Consider the following 19,285-nt stretch of genomic DNA (forward strand, 5'->3'; position numbering starts at 1 on the left):
ATTAAATACAGAAATTGCTTAGTAAAAAATCCAGAGAAATGCAAATCTAATAGAATCATCAATGGCCAAAATATAAATGGTAATGGGTTGAACCCTTAAGAATATTTAATAAAATATTTTGAATTTCAAAAAATCGGAGACCGAGTGCTTTTAAAGTATTATATGTCAATTTAGGAAGTGTGCCATGTGCACCAAACAAAAGACCAGAAACACTCCACTGACTAGTGGGAATGTTATATTTCTCACTTAGGTATGGGATGCAGAACTCATAAATGGATTTCTTCTCTTCATCGTGTTGTGCCTGCAGGGCATCCCTCTCAAACCGGATTGTAGGATCAAGAACTATTCCCTTAGATTGAGTCCTGTGGATGGCTATAATATCTGCTCTTCTGTTCGAATCTAAGGATGAAACGCAGTGGATCTCCTCGTGTACCTCCCATCCACGACGCTTGAGGACATCAGCAATACCGGTCCTGGTCTTATGGTGTCGATTGTTGCGCAGCAGCTCCGTTTTTCGACAGAATCCCAACACGTGACCAAGAGTTTCCGTCTCGTTGCAGCCAGGATGGCGACAACTGGTTGTGTTGAAACTTCTGCCGGACACAGATCTAACCGCAGACAGATTGCTGGACATTTTAATTGCATTAATGTATTCTGAAATTGATAAATTTGAATAATTGATTAAATGGCGATCTTACTCAACATTCAACATGGATGATAAATTTGCTTTTGATGACGTTCAGAAATTTGCCTTGGGGCACTCAGAATACAGGATAACACCTTTGCCCTTATGAGGTAATTTACACCATGATTCAAAACTTCTGTTCCGCAAGATGTCTCTCAATTGTCGGCCTTTAGTGTTGGGAGCAATAAAAGATCTACGTAGACCTGGCCTTCTATGCCCAAGGTTGCGGGTTCGATCCCGGGCCAGGTCGATGGCATTTAAGTGTGCTTAAATGCGACAGGCTCATGTCAGTAGATTTACTGGCATGTAAAAGAACTCCTGCGGGACAAAATTCCGGCACATCCGGCGACGCTGATATAACCTCTGCAGTTGCGAGCGTCGTTAAATAAAACATAACATTCTACGTAGATTCAGTTGCTGTTCAAGGTGCAGATTCCTTACATAGTTAAGATGCATATCATTAATACGGTGAAGACGATTACAGATGTTATAATGTAACATTATAACATCTGTACCGGTAATATTAATGTTGAATGTTGGCCTCCCCTCTGCACAAAGAATTTCCAAACCTCGGACTTTTTTACTTGCGTATAACATTGAATTTGGCGTATCATCGGGCAGCATCATAATTTCCTTCATAGCACTTCTAGTAATTTTGTCAAGATCTCGTAAGAATGTATCAGATAACCGAGGTAATGGAGCACATTGCAGAGGGTAAATCAAACTTGGCCATATATTCGTTTATGATTTTTAATTTTTGGTCTGATTTTAATAATTTTGTTTGGACGAATCCATCCAAGTCCGAAGATAGGCTTTTGATAGTCTTGTTTTTATCGAAGGAGATTTTTTCTGTGAAATCTATTCCGAGATATCGGATATGATCATTTTTATCACGCAACGAAGAAATAACAGAGCCTTGTAGAAAGATAATGTCATCTGCACAGAGCTTGCCCTTTTGTAAAACTATTGTCTTGCTTTTAGCTGGATTTATGTGAAGACCAATTTCAGTCAAGCTACTTTCAGCTAAATCAACAAACGATGTAGCATTTGCTTTAGTGCTACCAATTAAAGCAAGGTCATCAGCGAAGGCTGATTATACACTAATTCATCCGTAGGCAGGTGGTAGGCAGGCAAAAAACATTCTTCTCACAACTTAACAATGATTCAGAAGCAGCTTTCTTTCCTCTCGAGAAAAGATCCACCCGATCCTCAAGAATCAAGTGCAGTTTTCTTCCATTTCATCTGATGAAGAACATTTATAATTTTATTTCATAAATGTACCAAATAATTGTTTTCAAACATTATTTTTTTTTGTCATAGAAGGACCTATAAATTAACTGACCTCCTCCTTGTTATTTATTTATTGTTATGTATTTATTTTATCATAGATTTATATAGAACTATATACAGCGCTGAACAATCAATCAAGTCTATTAAAAATGTATATACTTTAATACGTCAATAAAATCTATTTAAACACTATCACAATAAATTAAGCAAATTTCATTATTAAAGTTGAAATACATTTAGCGATTGCTAACTACAATAATGTCTCCGTAAAACCAGCACAGCAACGCTGCTAGCGCTCTTGTAGGCGTTTTTGGTAAATAACACTATTGATGTTGCTGGTATATTATAATTTGTATTCTATGTTCTGTCAGTTCTGTGGTATTGCAACATTGCTATATTGGATGCAGTGTGGACTGTGGAGTTGTGCTTAGCCTCGTGTCGAACGTGTAGGGTGTAGAATAAATTGTTATTATTACAAATAATTTAACGTTTTGATCGAAAATGGTTGTACGCCAATACAATGAAGAGCTCAAATACTTGGAGAAAATAAATCCTAACTGCTGGAGGATTAAGAAGGGGTTTCAACCAAATATGAATGTATGTTTGACGTAGTGATGTGTCAAATTTGTAACCGGCGAGGTTATGTTATGCCTTATGTTTTCCATTTTATATGCTCTTGCTTACATTATTTGTTAAGCCACATAAATATGGTAGCAATGTTGTATTATATTTGTTTAGCGTTTTGTACAAAAATAAGTACGCCTACACAGTAAATGTACCCAATATGACAATGTGCATAATGACACATTCGGCCAATTTTAAAGAAACAAGGGTACCAATAAGTTTTTATAAAGACCGCATCTTAATCATACAAATAATTCACATTATTACAAAGAAAGTCATTCGCCCAAAAAATGTATAATTCTCGACTTGTTCCACATCTTAAAACTTCAATGTCAATGTAAAATCTATGAAATACAATAAATTAAATGAAAATGAAATCAACATTTTTTCAGGTTGAAGGCGTTTTTTATGTTAATAATCACCTAGAGAAACTTATGTTGGATGAATTGAGAAATTCATGTCGTCCGGGTATGGTTGGAGGCTTCCTTCCAGGTGTGAAGCAGATAGCTAATGTTGCTGCATTGCCAGGAATTGTTGGGCGTTCCGTAGGCCTTCCTGATGTGCATTCAGGCTATGGATTTGCCATTGGTAAACTATAATTTATTTTTGGTCTCTTTTTATTGGTAGTTATAAAATACCACACCCAACAGATTTGTAGAGGTAACATTATGCACTCTAAAAGAGTACCAGTATTATATTTTAATTAAAAATTATATATTCCTGCACTTTATCCCCATGCAAATGTGATCAGTGTCCATTTCATATAGAATTAGATCCACTGTAGACAAATTCAGAATGTTTATGCACTATATAAATCCTTATCTTCAGCCATTTATACTTTAGAGGTTGATAGGAGACTTGATCATGTATATTTGTCGGCTTTGCTTTAAGTAATAGAGAAAATTCTGTTGATTTCTGTTCTTTGGTCCAGGGCACAAATTCAAAAAATAATGTATCTTCATTACATCCTTATTTGTCTTTAAAAACACCTTCGGTTTTCTGTTATTTGGTCCAGGGTACATGCATTCTTTGTTGAGAATCAGTCGACAATGCGGAACATATTACAGAAATAACAGAAATACTACCGTACTGTCCTGGAACAAAGTACAAAAAAGAAACATTTTGTTTTGTACAGTTTTAAGCAAATCTGACATAGATATGTCTCCTATGAGTTTAATAGTATTTTATGTGTAACAGAAAGCTAATAAACGTGATCTAAGCTTAGCAGATATTTGTTTTTTTTTTTTATCATACAGCTTATAATAATCCTCAAAGTCAATAAGCTGTGAGACATACAAAAACAGAAAGGGGAACTAGGTTATTTTATTTCATTAACAAAGGGGTAATTTGCTAGGAGACTTATGAAAAAGTTCAACAAAGTTAAACTGTAAATTTGTTCTATATAAAAAATTGTGGAAAAATCAAATGTGTTGGTTAATCAACAGGTTTTGACGAACAAATTTTAATTGTTCTTTTTTCAAGCAGAGACAACAGAATAAGATGTGATTTAGCACTTCTTCCTCAAACCAAGGCATACTTAAGTATAGACTCAAATATTGCTAAATTAGCTTATTAAATTCTATATCTTGTATTAAGATAATGGAAAATAGGGCTTATATGTATTGTTATTGTTGTTATTATCATCATCATCATCATCATCATCATCATCGTCATCATTATTAAAATATGAATGAGTAAATAATTTTATCATCATCATCATCCTTCACGAATTAGGCCTCTGTAGACCTGTTTCGGCCCCATCTAGCAGTCTTCTTAACGGTCTTCCTGGTCGACGATGTCCTCTAGGTTTATATTGCATCATAATTTTTGGGATTCTTGAATTTTCCATTCTTCTTACATGATCTAGCCAATTGAATTTGTATCTGGTGATTTTTTCTTCTACTGACTCTACTTCTAATTGTTCTAAAATTTCTTCATTCCTTTTTCGGTCTAAAAGAGTATATCCTGCTGTTCTCCTGAAAAATTTCATTTCCGTTGCTTTGATTCTGTTCATGTCTTTTTTCTTTAATGTCCAAATCTCGCTTCCGTATAGAAGGGTGGGTAATGCTAGTGTATTATATATTTTTATTCTTGTAGATTTTTGTACTAATTTAGCTTTTAATGTATTGTTTATTATTCCTAGAATTTGTGTAAATTTGGTAATTTTCTTGTTCACATCTTTTTCATTTTGATAAGATATTTCACAACCCAGATAATTGAAATTTTGCACTTGTTCGAGGCATTGGTTATTGTGTATTATCTTACTTCTCACTGGGTCTTGTCCTAAAAATGCCATTACTTTTGATTTTTGTGCTGAAATTTCCATCCCAAAATCTTTTAATATTTCATTTAATGTATACAATCCTCTTTGTAAATTATCCTCTGAATTGGAAATTATGACTTGATCATCGGCATAGAGTAAGGTATTTAATGTTAGAGCACTGGTTATTTTGATTCCTGATGTGTAGATTTGATTCCATTTTAAAATAATTTCATTTATATAAATATTAAATAAAGTTGGTGATAGTGGACAACCTTGTCGAACTCCATTATTAACTAATTTTCTTTCGGATATACAGTTATTTATTTTGACACTTATTTTGCTGTCCGTGTAGATTTCTATTATATTTTGGAATAGCAAATTTGGAATATATTTTTCTTGTAATATGTCGAATAAAAGGTCTCTTCGGACTTTATCAAAAGCTTTCACAAAATCAATAAAAGCTATATGGGTTTCTAAATTAAATTCTCTTCTTTTTTCCAACAATAGTTTGATACTAAATAATGGATCTACACATGATCTTCCTTTTCTAAAGCCATTTTGACACTCCAGAAGGAAAGTTTCAGCATGTTTTTTTAATTTTTCATTTAAAATCCTACTAAATATCTTATAACATGTGTTGAGGATACTAATCCCTCTATAGTTTTCAACATTCTGTTTATCTCCTGTTTTATATATGGGAATAATTACACTATTTTTCCATTCTTCCGGTAAAGTGGCAGTCAGATATATTCTGTTTAGAAATCTTAGTAATCTTTCTTGAAATAGATCTCCTGCATATTTATACAATTCTGAATTTAGGTTATCTTCTCCAGGTGATTTACTATTTTTCGTCTTCTTTAATGCTTCTTGTAGTTCTTCTTTTGTAATGCATTGTTCATCTGGGTTTTTTGTGTCCCAGAATTTTGAATCAAAAGTAGGATTGTTCCATAAGTTTTTGTAAAAGTCTAGGAATGTTTCTATTTTGGGGCAAGGGTTTATCTTGGCGGATTCCTTTATGTCTCTGTTCATGTATTTTAAAATTTTATATGTATTGGGTTTCATTTTATAAATGTCAGTTTCTAAAAAAGATATAAACTCTTTCCATGATTGCCTGTGTCGTTTTCTAATTTCTCTGTTAGCTATCGCCCTTTTATGTTTATAATCTATTTCATCATTAACGGATTTTGTTTGAAGGTATTTTCTATAAGCTATATTTTTATTTTTTATGATCTTCTTAATTTCATCATCCCAAGATCTTAATTTTTTCTTTTGTGTGAAAGCCTTATATTTTCCGATGCTCTCCGTGGCTGCCTGTGATATTTGAGTTTTAATATTTTCCCATTCTTTGTGAATGTCTTCATCTTCAGGTATTTCTAACATTTTTTGTTCAAGTCTTTTTTGATAAAGCCAGCGTACACTGTCGTCATGGATTAATCTAATTTTGTAACGCATTAATTCTTTTTTGGGGGAATTTATCTTTGTTAAATGTAGCCATCTTGGTGTATATCTCACTTTTGCTAATACAAGGTAATGATCTGATCCAATGTCACTTCCTCTGAAGACCTTGACATCTAAAAACAATTCGGATAATTTTCTATTTGCTATAAAATAATCTATGATAGATTTTGAGCCACGTGCTGACCATGTATACATATGAATATCTTTATGGTTGTAAAATGAATTCATGATTTTCATTTCATTGTATAATACAAAATCTCTTACTTTTTCTCCATTATTGTTTATGGTAGGTTCTCCAAATTTTCCTATGGTATTTTTTATTTCGATGTTGCCTATTCTACCGTTTAAATCTCCGGCTAATAATATGTAATTATTTTTATTTACTTTATTCAAAATTTCTTGCAACTGGGCATAAAACAATTCAGTTTCTTCAACTCTTCCTTCCTCTGGAGCATAAAGACTAAAGAAAGTTAGTTTGCCTCTTCCTATCTGGAGTTGTACTTCTAATATTCTTTCATTCCAGTATGTATAATTGTTTATTTTGTTTTTTATTGATTTATGAATCCAAATCATTACTCCGGCCTGTGCTCTTGTCTTCTTATTAACACCATTATATATGATTATGTAGTTTTTTGTTTCAGTTGTACCTTTTAGTTTCTTTTTTGTTTCTGTTATTGCTGCTATTTTAATCTGCTTTTTATTCAATATTTCATCTAGTTCTTCTTCTTTATGATTGATCCCTCTAACATTCCAAGTAGCGTATGTGAACATATTTTGTTTTTTCCAATTTCGTTTAACCGTTGACTTGCTCTGGGTTGTCATCAAATTATCTATCCTTATACTGCTTGTTTGAGGCTTGAAAGTAATGTAGTTTTCCCTAAGATAGGTTACTAGCCTTATCGTTAGGTAGTCCAGTAGTGGGGCTGCCACTTTTAGCCTCTGGACAGGCTTGTAATGCAGCATTTCCTCTGCATTTGATGAAACAGTTATACCACTGTGACTCGGTCGCCATTTCCTCGTTGGTAGAAACAGGGTGGACCACGGGAAGGTGAGGATGGCATTTGGATAGGAGAGGCTGTATGTTTCGCGTCACTATCCCTTCTTCACCCCGTAAATAATTTTAAAGAATGATAAATTTATAAATAGTTTCATGGAGCCTGTTACACAGAACAGTTGTTGTACTCGAAGACGTTGTTCATTACAAGTTTCACAGGACCTGCCAGTTCTCGATGTTATCAATGTGAAGAGATTAGAAAAGTGAGTCTTGGACAGAATTTTGAATCTTAAAACGAGACGTGGAAAATACAAAGCTTGTTTCCCGAAAGTGAAGTTACAAAAAATGCGTATGCAGTAGCCTTTTAGTGAAATTAGATTATACAGTATTCAGAAATAAGAATCAACCAAAGCATGACTACGACAAACAACTTATAATAATTAATTCTAATTTTACTACAGGAAATATGGCAGCATTTGATATGAATGATCCTAAATCAGTAGTGTCTCCTGGTGGGGTAGGATTTGACATCAATTGTGGAGTACGGCTGTTGAGGACAAATCTCCATGAAAAAGATGTCCTACCAGTTAAAGTGAGTAAAATATTCTATTTATAATTAGCTGGCATCACTGGAATATTCAGTTTAGAAGAGGATATAAGAAGGTAACTCAGCACTTAAAGTGTTGACTGCTAAATTGAAAGGAAAATGTTTTAAAAATAACACGTGCATGTAAAAGTGTTCTGAATAGATATTGTAGGCTATTTAAAACTTACATCAAAATAATTGTCAGTGCTTCCCATATAATATCTATTGCTTACTTGCAACTCAGACTTCGTGGTTAACAGAGAAAGAACAGTTTTACAGTGCCATGAAGTTAACTTGGAAATTATTACAGCAAACAGTCAATTTGCCACTGAGTTTGGATGAAATCACGAGTTGCACTTAATGGTATTAAGTACTTTACAAGCAATGATATGATGATCAGAATGTCCACAGTAAGAATGTTAAATAATTCTGGCATTTGATTGTAAATTACTAAAAGTTGTTTGGCAATGTGAAATATAATTTACTGGCGAAATCATAAAGGTACCTGAAGATTGATTATCAGGAGAGGGGAAGACCAGATTACTGTGACAATCAACATCTGCTTGATTCTTTCAGTTGTCATAATACTGAAATTATTAATAGCATTGTGATATATCACTTATTACAAAATATCAATATTATTATTATTATTATTATTATTATTATTATTATTATTATTATTATTATTATTATTATTATTAAATCTAGGAGCAGTTGGCACAGAGCATGTTTGATCACATACCAGTGGGAGTTGGATCCAAGGGCATCATCCCCATGAATGCTAGAGATCTGGAAGAAGCTCTTGAAATGGGCATGGACTGGTCTTTACGAGAAGGTTTGTACATTGTAATGTATACATTTTCCGTCCCTTCCAAATGACAAGTGCATTGCGAATTTCACTGACTTAAGCATCCTCCTTTAGAAATAACATGCCAGAGTTGTAGATCATTTTGCTATCTTAGACATTACATGCAGTACGCCCCGTGGAGAGAAATCTATTTATAATAATAGTGGAGTGACATCAAGGGACGCAGGAGAGTTCGAGAAAATCTGTGATAATATTTTCTGTACATCACAAAATCCACTCCTACTCGCCAGAATTTGAATTTTATTGAGATCTCTGTTGTGAAAAGTTGATACTTGAGCCATTAGGGCAGCAATGTGTTATACACATGTAAATAATACAAAAGAAAGAAACAATATTTCAGGAGGCAATGTGTGTGGTGTATTTCCTTATTCTCTACATTTCCTCTCTCTATTCAGGATACATTTGGGCAGAAGATAAGGAGCACTGTGAGGAATATGGCAGGATGTTAAATGCAGACCCATCAAAAGTGAGCATGCGAGCCAAGAAACGAGGACTGCCACAGCTGGGAACACTGGGAGCAGGAAATCACTATGCTGAGATACAAGTCGTTGATGAAATCTATGACAAATGGGCTGCTAGTAAGATGGGTATTGAAATGCAAGGACAGATCTGTGTCATGATCCATTCTGGCAGCCGAGGATTTGGACATCAAGTTGCTACAGGTTTAAAAAAGAATCGTCTTTTGATTTTCTATTGCTGTTTTTAATTTCTTTTTTCACCCTCTTTTTGTTTTCTTCTTCTTCCCCTTTATTTCTTTATCTTCTCATTATATGAAATATATAGGGAAAGCATTGTGATGCTATGAAAAGTCGATTTTGAGATTTTCATGTAAATTCATATTTGTACTGTCAGTGATACTGCAAAAATGGCATAAACTATTGTACGGATTTTGTTCATATTCAGTATCTACAATTAAATTATCAGGAATGATGCACGTGAAAAATAATAGCTTAATTTTTTAGTGAAAAATAATAATTTTTAGTAAAACGATGAATGGGTCTTTTTTTTTCAAATTAAAAAAACACAACAGTGAAACTTCACTTCAGGCCACCAGTGTAGCTCAGGTGGTAGCAAGTTTGCCTTCTGATCAGGAGCTGCACTTGGGCATGGGTTCGATTCCCGCTTGGACTGATTACCTTGTTGGTTTTTTTTCCTGATGTTTCCCCAACTGTAGAGCAAATGTCAAGTAATCCAATAGTGAATCCTAGGTCTCATGTTGTCTCCCTATTGCTAATTCTATTGACACTAATTATCCTAGTCGTTGATACAATGTCTTTAATAGCTGACTTAACTTCAGAAGTGATTTTTTGTAGCATGTAAAATAAAATAACTTCAGATAGCTGAAGTAATATCGACTTAGAGAAAAGTTTTGTTAAGGGAAATTTATATTTCTTTCGTTGTAAATTTGCCGAAGTCCAGACAGAGGAGGTAATCCATGAAAGATATCTTGTTACTGTTGATAGTAATAAACATTTGTTACATATGAATGAACCATGAAGCAGGGTCTTATGTAATTTTTTTTAATAATAGTTCAGAAATTAAACTATAAGCATTAATATCATTCGCAAAATAATAAAGGAACTGAATTGTTAAAAAACTCGAAAAACTTAATCAGGACACACATGTATGCCCCACCTTCCTCCTCTTTTTTTCACCTGCTCTTCTTTTCTTTGCATCTATTTATTTATTTATTCATTCATTCATGGTGAGGGTCAGCAAACAACTCTTCAGTTTCCAATAGATTTTGTAATATTTATGGTGTAGAAAGATATTTTCTTTTTTTCTTTTGCTTTTTCCCTGTCACTAAGTATTTTAAATGAATAAATAAATTCATTCATTCTTTCATTGGTAGTCGTAATTTCAGTAGAGAGAAGAAGGTTCAATCCCCATTGTGATATTTATGATGGATGAAGAGTGTGTGAGATATATTTTCAGGAAGTATTTCTGTTTTTTTTCTTTCATTCTCATTTACATAAATTACTCATTATTAAATCATTTAAATTAAATAGTTTTTGTTTTAAAATATTTTTGTGTTTTTGTGTATGATTGTATAAAATGCTTTTTTTTTTTTTTTTTTTTTTTTTTTTTTTTTGGTGCTAGATCTTCTACCGCTAGTAAGTAGAATTAAATCATAGATTTCTTTTTTTTAATCTTTAGAGAAGTTGGGCGTATTTTTGTAAAATTTTACAGTAATCATAAAATACAGAAAATAACAATTTTGGCATTGCCTTTGATGTGAAGTAGGTAACCTAAGAATCGAGTGTAAATCATTTGTGTTTCAGATGCCTTAGTGCAGATGGAGAAAGCCATGAAACGTGATAACATTGAGACAAATGACCGGCAACTAGCCTGTGCCCACATCAAATCTCCCGAAGGCCAGGACTACCTGAAATCAATGGCAGCTGCTGCTAATTTTGCATGGGTTAATCGAAGCTCTATGACTTTCCTTAGCAGACAGGTAATTGTGTGTCTGATATAATGAAGTTATAGAGGTAAGTCCACCGCTGTGGAGTAATGGTTAGCATGCCTGACCGTGAAACAAGCAGACCCAGGTTCAAATCCTGGTTGGGACAAGTTACCTGGTTGAGGTTTTTCTGGGGTTTTCCCTCAACTCATTAAGAGCAAATGCTGGGTAACTTTCAGCACTGGACCCTGGATTCATTTCACCGGCATTATCACCTTCATTTCATTCAGATGCTACATAATCATAGCAGTTGATAAAGCATTGTAAAATAACCTCCCAAAAAATTGGAAAGAGTAATGGTTTACAAGGAGTTTTACACCTCTATGCTAATATAAATACGTAATAATTATAATTGTGTTGAAATATACTGAGTATGTTTGTGACTTTTATGAAAAATGTTGTTATTCCCAGGGAGAGAGATGTTTTAGATTCACAGAATTTAGATTGGTTAAAGCTTATGCATCCTTTACCTCTGATTAATTATATTTATTATTCATAAGCAACTACATAAAGATACATTTACAGTTTGGGACTGGTTACAGTGTGCGTCATTACATTAAGCTATCAGCCTCTGCTCCCATATTATCTGATTCAACCTTATGGAGAAGCAGGAACACGTGACCATCCAGTCATGTAATACAGCTGTTTTGTACAGTATTGGGCAGAGAATTATTTTGGTGGAAACTTATTTACAGAACAAAAACTCTGTCAAACGTATTAAAATGTGCTTTTTCTTAAGTTTCGTCACAGATATCGAAATTCTTCTGTACCAACCAATACATACAGTATGTTCATGCACTCTATCAGAAGTAGCATAATAAGGTTTTTGGATTAGACGAAAGAAGTAAGAAGAGTATTAATAGAGGAAAGGCTATCTGATATTCAGGCAAGACTGCAGTTATGATGTCGAAAGTCACATAGGAGATTATTTGAGGGAGCTGGTGTTCCCAAAATTACTTTTCTTCATTGTTATTAAAATAATATATTGTTTGCAACAAAATACGTGCGCGCGCATGTGTGTGTGTGTTTTTTTTTTTATTTTAGTATGTTATTTTACGATGCTTTATCAACATCTTAGGTTATTTAGCATCTGAATAAGATGAAAGTGATAATGCCGGTGAAATGGGTCCGGGGTCCAGCACTGAACATTACCCAGCATTTGCTTATATTGAGTTGAGGGAAAACCCCGAAAAAAACTTCAACCAGGTATCTTGCCCTGACCGGAAATCGAACCTGGGCTACCTAGTTTCACGGCCATTCACGCTAACCGTTACTCGTGTGTGTGCGTGCGCGTGCGTGCGTGTGTGTGTGTGTGTGTGCGCGCGCGCGCGTTTTTTTTTTTTTTTTTTTTTTTTTTTTAAAGACTTGTTAAAATGTACATTCATAAGGTTTGTTGAAACAACTTATGTGAAAGGAAGTGACATAAGTCCTTATTACTTATTGCAATAATGTATACTATAACCATAGTCTAGTACAGTGAAACTTGTGTAATTCGAATCTGAAGGGCATAAGAAAAAATTCGAATTATGGAAAAATTCGAATTAAAAAAATGGTACTGCAGAAGGCAAACTACAAGTGTACTGTATGTACTATGTATTACTATAAAATTTCAAGGCAACAGGGTATTATAATACAAGAAAATATAGTGCTGTATAATGATAGGCCTATTACATAAATACAGTACGGTAATTAGTAAACATTTATGCACAACACATACAGTAGTTAAAAAAAACATACCTTACTAGGCCTTTGTTAAGTAGGATGTGATTTTAGTCTGCTTCTTTCTATTGATTTGCTGGGTTACTGTAAAGTCCTCCAGTTTATTTAATGCATCAAACAGAGAACCATGCACATTTTGGTGTCCCTCAATGAATCTTCTTAGCTCTCGGAAGTGAAAGATCGGGGTTTCGGAGTTTGTGAAAAGCAATGCACAGTGACCGTTTTAACTGAGTACGGTAACTGTACTTTCGAGGTGAATGACACTCCAAGGGTTGTCAACCCGCACTGGGACCACTTTCTCCGAAAAGGAGATACAATGCATTCCCGGTTCCAGCCTCCAACCCCTATGGTCAGGTCAATTTGTCATAGTACTGGCTCGTTCCGCCTTTGCCACATTTCACTGTAAAACTCATGTCCATTCTGGATTTTTTTTCTTCGAATTAAACAAAATTATGTTCGAATAAAAGACGATATTTATGCACTGTTTCCATAGGAAATTCAAGGGGACAAAGGAAAACTTCGAAATAAAGAATAATTCGAATTAAAAACGTTCGAATTACACAAGTTTCACTGTATATACAGTCACGAAGCTTGAGTTGTGAGAGTGCTAGGAACAATAGACTGTGCCGGTACTATTTCGCATTGTCTGTAATGAGGCGATAGTAGCGATCCTAGTGGTTAGCAACTATCTATGGATGCATATTTACTACATATTGAGCTTCGTGACTATATACACTAGAATGTGCTATAACTGCATTCAAATTATATATAAATAAATTGTTTTGAACTTTTTAATGTATATTTTCATTAAATTTTTCTATAATATTTTGTAGGCATTTGCAAAACAGTTTCACTTAACACCAGACGATTTGGACATGCATGTCATATATGATGTCTCGCATAATATTGCAAAAATTGAAGAGCATATTGTGGATGGAAAACAGAAGACGCTGTTGGTACATAGGAAGGTAGGTTACATTTTGTACTTAATGATCATTTAAGTTCCTAGACTTCGACAGGAATGAGAGAATTAAATATAATTTCTACAATAGTGATTCATTACATTAGTTCTTAACTCTGAAATTAGTTTATATGTGTGTATAAATTTTTATAGTGTTTTACTTTCTCATAAAATAGTCCTATGGATAGTGACATCTAGTACATGTTTTAAAGATAGTTGATTTGAAAAGTAATTACTTATCTTATTCAGGGATCTACGCGTGCTTTTCCCCCACATCATCCTTTGATTCCTGTGGACTACCAATTGACTGGACAGCCTGTACTGATTGGTGGGACTATGGGAACCTGCAGCTACGTTCTCACAGGCACTGAACAAGGAATGCAAGAAACGTTTGGTTCTACTTGCCATGGAGCTGTAAGTAAATAGTTGCCAGCACAAAGCAGCTATTCTATCAATAGTCTCTAAACACACACCTTCATCTCAAACAGCAGAAATAACTAAAATGCTCTCTCAATTAATATCACTCAATAAAAGAATTGTATTCCAATGGATACCATCCCATTGTGGAATCCTGGGAAATGAGAATGCGGATGCTTTAGCAAAGAAGGGCAGCACTGCTACTTACAGACCTGTTACTAAATCTACGTATTACTCTGTGAAGAGATTTATTAAATCTACATACTTAGACTTCAACAAACAAAATTTGATAACACAATCCCAAGGGAAAAAATGGAACTCTCTGCATCATAATCCACAGTTAATTCCCGATTTACCACGCAAATCGTCTGTAGCTGCATTTAGATTGGCAACAGGCCATGATTGTTTGGCCAAACACCTGCATAGAATTGGAATATATCAGTCCCCTAACTGCCCATTGTGCAACTCAAACCAAGAAATGGATTCGGAACACCTCAAAATCTGTGCTTCAGTGGCTGGCCATGATAATATCTTTGAAAAATATTGGAGTGCAAGAGGTCAAATGACTTTATTGTCAAACGCCTGGCATTAGAAAACAACAATAACAACAAAGTGACTTAAGTTCGGTGTATAATTTCAGAGTGAAAAATAGTAAAAATTATTGAAACTCCTAGATATTCATAACAAAAAATTTCTATTTATCTTCTTTCATTGCTGAGAAGCTGTTACAACTGATCACAAAAGTAGGAGTAGAATCGCTGCCCATCTTTTTCACCTGAATATGAAGATAGATACAACTTCCTAAACTTTCTGATATTTCAGATTTACGTGAAATCCAATTTTGACCTCTCCTCATTAATAAGCCACTATTGCTTTTCCCCTTCCTGTTTGAAAACGATTACACGCAGTGAAGCTTCTGTGATCACGCAATAGGATAGTCAATTTTTCACGTAAAAATAAGTTCAGAGAATCAACAAAATTTCACTCACACAAACAATTCCCCTCGTCTTTCCTATATGGAGAAGCATCCTGAAAGCTAGTATTGCAGGCTCAAATAGATTTATTGTGTCTTACCACACTCTTTTATGTAGAAATGGTTGTTGAGCACAAATGGCCATTTTTTTAAGATATCATGATTCATGATGTATCTGTCAATTCAGCCACGTAGACTCTATCTAATAAAGTCCCATTAGAATGTCCTTTCATCACCCAAGAGTGTATTTAGACTGATGCCATGTGTGCACCAGTCGCAATACTACATCACCTTGCACCATTTTGGGTAGATATTGTTGAAATGGAAAGTGAAGATGGAATGATCGAGGGAAATGGCAGAACCTTGAGAAGAACTTCAAGAAACTTGTTCACCACAAATACGACTTTACCAACATCAGAATTTGAATACGAGTCCTCAGTCACACAAACCAGCACTCTGCCGACTGAGCTACCGAGGCACTCTGGACAATATACTCCACTTACAGGATTGATCTACCTTTACATTATAATATATAATCTGCCAAAGTATTTTTTTCTACAATAGTGTGTAACGTTCCTATGCTTATCTTCAAGTTGGGCTGTCTGAAGCATTCTGCCTCTCCTCAACTTCAAGATAAATCTGGAATGTAACCTCTGCCATTGGTTGAGTAGTAATTATCTTTTTCCCTTCCTCTACCAGCAATGTTTACTTTGCCTGTAAGACAGTATGGAATGGGTGGCTCAGTTGGCAGAGGGCTGGTATGTTCAACCAGAGGTCCCAGGATCGATACCCGGCCCCGGAACAATTTTTCCCTTGAAATTATTCAAATCTGCTTTACAGGAAGCTTTACCTGAAAGACTAGATTTGCATAATATATACGTCACTGTGTACGTTAACAGAGAACCACAATTCCAAGTCACACAGAGTTTGTGTGCGCTCGATGTGGGTCTCTGGCATTTTGTCAGCCCACGTGAGTTGTGTGGATATAGAGGGAAAAGTTGCGACGGTGTCGGGTGGAGTTCCCGGGTGGCTCAATTGGCAGAGCGCTGGTACGTTCAACCAGAGGTCCCGGGATCGATACCCGACCCCGGAACAATTTTTCCCTTGAAATTATTCAAATCTGCTTTACAGGCAGCTTTACCTGAAAGACGAGATTTGCATAATATATACGTCACTGTATACGTTAACAGAGAACCACAATTCCAAGTCACACAGAGTTTGTGTGCACTCGATGTGGGTCTCTGGCATTTCGTCAGCCCACGCGAGTTGTGTGGATATAAAGGGAAAAGTTGAGACGGTGTCGGGTGGATTCCCGGGTGGCTCAGTTGGCAGAGCGCTGGTACATTCAACCAGAGGTCCCAGGATCGATACCCGGCCCCGGAACAATTTTTCCCTTGAAATTATTCAAATCTGCTTTACAGGAAGCTTTACCTGAAAGACTAGATTTGCATAATATATACGTCACTGTGTACGTTAACAGAGAACCACAATTCCAAGTCACACAGAGTTTGTGTGCACTCGATGTGGGTCTCTGGTGTTTCGTCAGCTCACGCGAGTTGTGTGGATATAGAGGGAAAAGTTGAGACGGTGTCGGGTGGAGTTCCCGGGTGGCTCAGTTGGCAGAGCGCTGGTACGTTCAACCAGAGGTCCCGGGATCGATACCCGGCCCCGGAACAATTTTTCCCTTGAAATTATTCAAATCTGCTTTACAGGAAGCTTTACCTGAAAGACTAGATTTGCAGTATGGAACGGAGTATAGAAATTCAGCCTCTCTCTTATATGAGGCTTCACTCCAAACCTTCCCAACTTTTTAAAATATTATTTCAGTGCTCTGAGGCCAGAAATTGAAGAAAGGACAGATTTAAATTATCTGGTCCACCAGACAACTTTATTATTATCTTATTGAAGCGCTTTTAATATAAATGCTTCTTTCTTTTCTAGGGACGTGCACTTTCGAGGGCAAAGTCAAGACGAAATCTTGATTACCAGGTTGTACTCAACAAATTGGAGGAAATGGGAATCTCAATTCGTGTTGCATCACCCAAACTGGTTATGGAAGAAGCTCCTGAATCATATAAGAATGTAACTGACGTTGTCGACACTTGCCATGCAGCTGGGATCAGCAAGAAGTGTATAAAGCTAAGGCCAATAGCTGTTATCAAGGGTTAATAACCTGTGATATTAAGTCAGTGGTACGGGTTCTTTTGGTATACCATACAAGATTTATTCTAAATTCTAAAATTACTAATTTACATGTATGTTTGTGGTAATTCCTACTGCAGTCTGCAAGCAGCCACAATGAAAGAAATGTATCATAAAATGATTATCTTTCTCAGAATACTCACACTACCTCAAAGAGGTTAAGAATATTCATTTAGTAACCTGTGGAAAATTAATCCCCTTCCCCGTCTTTTCTTGTTTCTTACTAAAGGAATCTGTAAGCTGATTAACCTGACTTAAAGTATTGAAATGAATTTAAGACCTCCAAGACTGTTTTGTAATTATTGTCTCTAATTTTTTTTCATAAGAGTATTGTACTGTATACCTGTTTATTTCAGTTCAGAAGTGTCAATAAAAGTGTATACAATCATCGCATTTTATTGTCCCTTTCATAATACTGTATATTGTGATTTTTCATACTGACTCAGTTCCCTCTCATTTTTTGCATTGAAATTTTCAGTTATTTCCTACTTCAATAAAGGAACGTGTGATGGATCAACTGGTAGAGCAAATTAATGAAGTTTAAAATTAAAATATGTGATTTTAAATTTAAAAACTAATACTTATAACAGCAAGCGAAAGTTTATGCAAATGGGTCATTCCACAAAATTAAGGACAAAAGCACTGAATTTTAAAATCATCATTTTGTCTGAAATTTTCATATTTCTTTGAAGTATATGAAGTGAACTTTGACAACATTAATATACGAGGGGGATCCAGGAAATAACGACCGTTTTGTTGTAATAATTAAAAAATATATATTTATTTGAAAAAACAAAGTCTGTTACATAACTGAAGCTTCCTTTACTTCTCTACATAATCACCACCTACATTTAAACATTTGTCGTATCTGTTCACTAGCTTTAGAATTCCTGTGTTATACTCCTCTGCCGCCAGTTCATTAAGCCAGGTGTTCACTGTCTTCTTCAACTCTTCATCACTTCCAAAACGCGTACCACCCAGAAAGTCTTTCAGCTTAGTGAAAAGGTGAAAATCGCTAGGAGCAAGGCCTGGACTATAGGGCGGATGATCAAAGATTTCCCAACCGAATTGATCCAGCAATTCTCGAGTTGAAGCAGCAGTGTGCGGGCGGGCGTTGTCGTGAAGAAGCACAACTCCTCTCGAAAGCATTCCTCGCCTCTTGTTTTGGATGGCTCGCCGTAGTTTTCGTAAAGTCTCACAATAACGATTTGCATTGATCGTAGTGCCTTTTGGCATGAAATCCAGCAAAAGAACACTTTTGCGATCCCAAAAGACAGTAGCCATGACTTTTTGTGTTGAGAGAGTCTGTTTGAATTTTCTTGGGTGATGAGGGATGATGCCACTGACGTGATTGGCGCTTGGTCTCTGGGGTGTTGTGAGACACCCAGGTCTCATCACCAGTCACAATTTGATCAAGAAAGGCGTCTCCATCTGTGTGATATCGCATCAAGAATGTCAATGCTGAGGCCATTCTCTGAGTTTTGTGTTGGTCACTCAGTTGCCGTGGAACCCATCGTGCACAGATTTTGTGGTAGCCAAGATGTTGCGACACAATTTCACCAAGCAAAGAACGAAAAATGTCAGGAAAGGCAATATGCAATTCGTCGAGTGATGTGCGCCTGTCTTGCAAGATTCTGTCGTTCACTTTAGTCTTCAGGTCTTCTGTGATGAGTGATGGGCGTCCGGGTCGAGTTTCATCGTGGACATTTGTTCGCCCATTGTTGAACATTTCGCACCATTTTCTCACATTTCTTTCATTCATTACAGTATCACCATACACT

At 35.5% G+C, this 19,285-nt stretch overlaps 1 protein-coding gene across 1 annotated transcript; it reads left to right on the forward strand.

Moving 5' to 3' along the window:
• The first annotated feature begins 2,347 nt into the window (after positions 1-2,347).
• Positions 2,348-17,892, forward strand: RtcB (RtcB RNA ligase). Its single transcript, XM_069846884.1, has 9 exons — positions 2,348-2,572; positions 2,992-3,187; positions 7,776-7,906; positions 8,609-8,735; positions 9,164-9,430; positions 11,051-11,226; positions 13,785-13,919; positions 14,162-14,326; positions 17,244-17,892. Exons 1-9 carry the CDS (start codon positions 2,477-2,479, stop codon positions 17,469-17,471), a joined length of 1,521 nt encoding a protein of 506 aa, XP_069702985.1. The 5' UTR covers positions 2,348-2,476; the 3' UTR covers positions 17,472-17,892.
• Positions 17,893-19,285: the final 1,393 nt, after the last annotated feature.

Source organism: Periplaneta americana, chromosome 15 (genome assembly GCF_040183065.1).
Source record: "Periplaneta americana isolate PAMFEO1 chromosome 15, P.americana_PAMFEO1_priV1, whole genome shotgun sequence".
NCBI classification, from domain to species: domain Eukaryota; kingdom Metazoa; phylum Arthropoda; class Insecta; order Blattodea; family Blattidae; genus Periplaneta; species Periplaneta americana.

Coding starts and splice junctions, on each gene's coding strand:
- RtcB (XM_069846884.1), top strand. CDS start 2,477: ATGGTTGTACGCCAATACAATGAAGAGCTCAAATACTTGGAGAAAATA. Junction 2,573..2,991: donor GGTTTCAACCAAATATGAAT/GTATGTTTGACG, acceptor ACATTTTTTCAG/GTTGAAGGCGTTTTTTATGT. Junction 11,227..13,784: donor TGACTTTCCTTAGCAGACAG/GTAATTGTGTGT, acceptor AATATTTTGTAG/GCATTTGCAAAACAGTTTCA.